At 52.0% G+C, this 4,440-nt stretch overlaps 1 protein-coding gene across 2 annotated transcripts in view; it reads right to left on the bottom strand.

Annotated features, from left to right (window-relative positions):
• Positions 1 to 4,440, bottom strand: part of EIF4A3 (eukaryotic translation initiation factor 4A3) — a 14,510-nt gene that overhangs the window by 2,344 nt on the left and 7,726 nt on the right. For both annotated transcript variants that reach the window (XM_008578574.1, XM_008578576.1), the window contains exons 7-9: positions 1,799 to 1,940; positions 1,246 to 1,384; positions 493 to 608 (exon numbers count right to left, since the gene is read on the bottom strand). In XM_008578574.1, the coding sequence (XP_008576796.1) occupies positions 493 to 608; positions 1,246 to 1,384; positions 1,799 to 1,940 (397 nt within the window). The remainder of the gene's footprint in view (positions 1 to 492; positions 609 to 1,245; positions 1,385 to 1,798; positions 1,941 to 4,440) is intronic.

Here is a 4,440-nt window from a genome sequence, read left to right on the forward strand (position 1 = left end):
CGCTCCCGCCCGAGGGTTCGGATCCCACATACGGACCGGTTCCCGCTCACTGGCTGAGCGAGGCGCGGGGGCAACGCCAAGGGTTGCGATCCCGTTGCCGGTCCCCGGTCCGGTACGGGGGCAACACTGAGGGTTGCAATCCGTTGCTGGACACGGAAAAAGACAAAAGACCAAAAAAAAAAAAGATAAACAGAAAATCCCCATTTCTCTGGAAATGAAGAAATACACTTCCAAATAAGGCAACAGAGCTCCCTAGTTAAGTCGAGGCTAGTTCTCACCTAACCTAACGGAGCCCAAGAGCAGAGGCCCCACGTATGCGACGGCCACTCTCCTTGAGCCTCGGCTGAGAGGCAGAGGGGAAGAGGGGAAGACGTTGCCTCCAGGGCCGGGGCTGGCACTCAGGCAGCTCAGAGGAAGGACGCCCTCACACACGCGGCACCAGTGGCCCAGCACACAACCACTGGCACGGCCACTGGCCCTGCGGATACCGACCTGGCCCCGGAGCGGAACTCCTTCATGATGGACTCGCGCTCTTTCTGAGGCATGTCTCCATGCATCGAGGACACGGTGAAATTGGCTTCTCTCATTTTCTCCGTCAGCCAGTCAACCTACAAGTCAAATGAGCAGACGCTACTGGAAGCTCATAAACCAAACCAGAGCAGTGCAGTCAGGATTTTATTTCAATGACTTGCAGAACCAATATGTACGCTCATAAAGCAACCGCTGAAAATGCAGACTAGTCTTAACTGGATGTGTGGAAAACTTACTTTTGTCCAGCAAATACTGGGGCTCACAAAATCCACTTAATTCATTTATTCCATATAACAATTCTTGGGGTGGGCGGGGCCTGTCTCACTATTCTTATTTGAAATTTAAATTTCAATCTTTTGGGGATGTACTGCGACTCCTTTTCCTTTCTTGGGAAAGCCACGATAGTTCTGCACATCAGCTTCACCTGCGGAGCTGAAACCTGCTCAGGCCTGGCTCTCGCCTTAAGCCAATTAAATCTGGATCCTTAGGGGCGGGAGCAGCATCAACATTTTGGCAAATGAAGTCAAACTGGCATACAGCCAAGGCCATTCGTTTACATACTGTCTGTGGCTGCTCTTGCAACAGAGACTGCACACCCAACAAAGCCTAGAACATGTACCCCCTGGCCCTTGACAGAACGAGCTTGACCCAAGCGATTAAGAGACCCAGCCTTCAACCTCCCTACGCGGACACTGCAGTGAAAAGGCGGTGTACCTTCCTTTTGGTGTTGCAGAAGATGACGGCCTGAGTGATGGTCAGCGTGTCGTAGAGATCACACAGGGTGTCAAATTTCCACTCTTCTCTTTCCACAGCCACAAAAAACTGTTTGATGCCTTCCAGAGTCAATTCATCACTAGCAGGCAAAGATAAATGCTGTCACATGCTCACTCTTCCAACCAGGGCACGAGGGCGTGCCTCAGGCCAGGTGCTGGGGAGGCGGACGGTCCTCCCCGCACAGCCCCAGCCACATGGTCCTATCCTGTCACTTCTACCACGAGGGCCTGTAATTTGGATCCATCTGAACATGTAATAATCTGTACCACCCTTGAATATAGTTCTAAACAAAACACACTGATAACAGCTAAACCCTGTCAGCTAATTTTTTTAATTTGGAATTATTAAGGAGAATGAGAATGAGCGTCCAAGGAGACTGAGCATTATAAAAGCCAGCTTTTCAAACAAAAAAATTAAAAAGATCGTTCACGTTTTATAAACCTTTCCAAATACAACCCAGTGTTTTAGCAACAAGAGAAGAGCGTGCTCTTACCGCTTCACCAAGATGCGGATTGGGTCCGTCATGAACTTGTTTGTCATCTCCAGGATTTCGTGAGGCAGCGTGGCACTGATGAGAACCACCTGCGTGGCAGGAGGCAAGTACCTGTACACGTCGTAAATCTGCTCCTTGAAACCTGGATGAGGAGTAGGACGAGCACAGCATGTTTAAGGCCGCACACTTGGAAGCAGAGGTACATGTCAAGGTTCACCGTCAGTTAGCTGCAGAGCTATGACTGTAGGGGACAGCTGACAAGGAACTTCGCTTTCAGAAAACAGGACCAAATCCAAGCATTCTCTCTCCTCCCTTCTCTCCACCTGCCAGGATGTTTTCTGGTTGAGGGAACCCCGTTTTCGCCTTAGTGCTTCTCCTATCTGACGTGCTCTGGGGTTCGGGGACCTGACCCCGAGAGTCCTACACACCAGAACATTTAAAGCAACAGAATCGCTAGCCCTGTCACATGCAATCTCAGATACCGGCAGGACAGTGACGACTCAGTTCCACCTGCTGCTGCCCTACAAGGATTTGCATCCGGTGTGGCCAGATATGTCACATGTTAAAGAAAATCCAAGATCTGGATGTTTACACGAAATCTCCCAATCGAGTGTGGGAGAATGCCCACAGGCGGGGGCCCCAGACTCTGAGGTTCTAAGTGCATAGATCCTGGAGTCCAGGAATCTGCATTTCTAACCGATTTCCAGGTAACAGGGACACTGCTGGTCCAGAGATATCACTTTGAGAACCTGTGCCCTAAGGGACAGGCACACAAAGAGTCACCCAAAACCAACATTCCTCAGATACAAAGGAATCTCTACCTGAGTACTTTGTAGAAACTGAACCTTTAGCTTAACTGAAAAACAGGGCCTTCAAATACAGGGCCCTGGACGAAGGTGGGGGTGGATGGGAACTCCCAGCTCAGGATGAGAGGCACCCGGAGCACTGGTTTCTGGGCACCTCGAGAACTGCTCAGGAGCTACAGACCCAGGTAAACACCCACGAGAGTCCCCACACGCACCGCTGGTTACCACTTAGAGGCAAGACCCAGGTAACCCCCTCACTGGGGGCGTGTATGAGGGAAGCATGAAGGGGCCACAGAGCCTGCCTCCAGCCATTTCACTGTGAACTCGGGGCGACATTTGTCATTATGCATTCCCCAATCACTGTCCAAGAGAACAACTGCGGTCACCTAAGGGTCCTCATGCACTCGTCATTTGGGGGAACACATGAAAAGCCTAAAAAGTATAGAACCCAATTTTACAAATTTATCTCAATGAGTGAGAACACCTAGACCACCAGTGAGACAAAGCTAGTTAGAAAGAGCACAGGATGTCCCTGCAGCGGAACACCTTACTGCCACAAAAAATGCTGAATATTTTTATCATGGACAGACAAGTTTTTTAAAAAGTAGATTATGCCAGAAACACTGATCTTAAGCACCGCTCTCCCCAGGCCCCCTCCTCTCTCCATCTGCTCTCCCAGCCGCCTGTTCTTCCACTTGACCCGTACACGGTGCTATGAAGCTCTGCCATGCTTTCCGGGCACCTTGCCCACCACAGCTGCCCTGGCTCAATGCAGGGGGCTGTCAGATGTGTATCTCAGGCCAGACTCTCCCCAGCTTGCCTGATGTCTGAAACAACAAGGTGGCAGACACATCCTCAAGGATGTCCCGAGGCACCTAAACACTAAGCCATCTCAGGTCTGAACTGACTATGCCGCCCTGACTCCCAGATCATCTGCTCCACCGCCTCATCACCCACGTGTGGGCCAAGCTAAATACTGTCCCCTCCTTCCTCAGCCCCTACAACTTCCCTCAAACCTTACCTTCCTTCGATCCAATCCTGCCCCTAGGTCCCCACTGACACATGGTTGAGGCCACCGTCTCTCACCTAGTCACCATAAGAGCCTCCTACAGTCACCCTGTCAAAGCCTGTCCTCCACCAGGTCTTTTCTTTTTTTTTTTTTTTCCTTTTTTTGTCTTTTTTTCATGACCGGTAACGGGATCGCAACCCTCGGTGTTGCGCCCACACCGCGCTCAACCAGTGAGTGGACCGGTCTCTATATGGGATCCGAACCCTCGGCGGGAGCGCCGCCGCACTCCCAAGCGCCGCACTCTACCGAGTGCGCCACCGGGCCGGCCCACCACCAGGTCTTTTCTTAAACGGTAAACCTATCACCGCCTCTACATGCAAGTTGTGGTTCTCCACCGTCTAGAGGATAAAATCCAGCCTGGCATGAGGCTTCTCCTCGACGTGCCCCCAGCCCCCGCTCTAGCTCAGCGAGCCACTTGCCCACCCCCCTCTGCTCCTCCACACATTCCCTCAGCGCCTGGAGTGCGCCTGCCCCTCCTGTCTGGCAATCATCCACTCACACGTCAGAGTCCAGTCCTTCCGGCCCTCAGGCTGCCTGAAATACTCCTGCACAACGTGGAGTCCTGCCCAGACTGCCAGAGACAGTTTCCATTTGTTGAATGGACTAATGAACATTCTTTCATCTTCCCATCCCCAGCCCCGACCCAATGACTGGGGTGTGACAGGCTTCATTCATTCTGGATGAAAAAGTAACTCCAGAAATAGAAAATTGGGGGCCGGCCCAGTGGCGCACTGGATAGTGCGCCGCTTGGGAAGCGCGGCAGCGCT

This window comes from Galeopterus variegatus, unplaced genomic scaffold (genome assembly GCF_000696425.1).
Source record: "Galeopterus variegatus unplaced genomic scaffold, G_variegatus-3.0.2 Scaffold1721, whole genome shotgun sequence".
NCBI classification, from domain to species: Eukaryota; Metazoa; Chordata; class Mammalia; order Dermoptera; family Cynocephalidae; genus Galeopterus; species Galeopterus variegatus.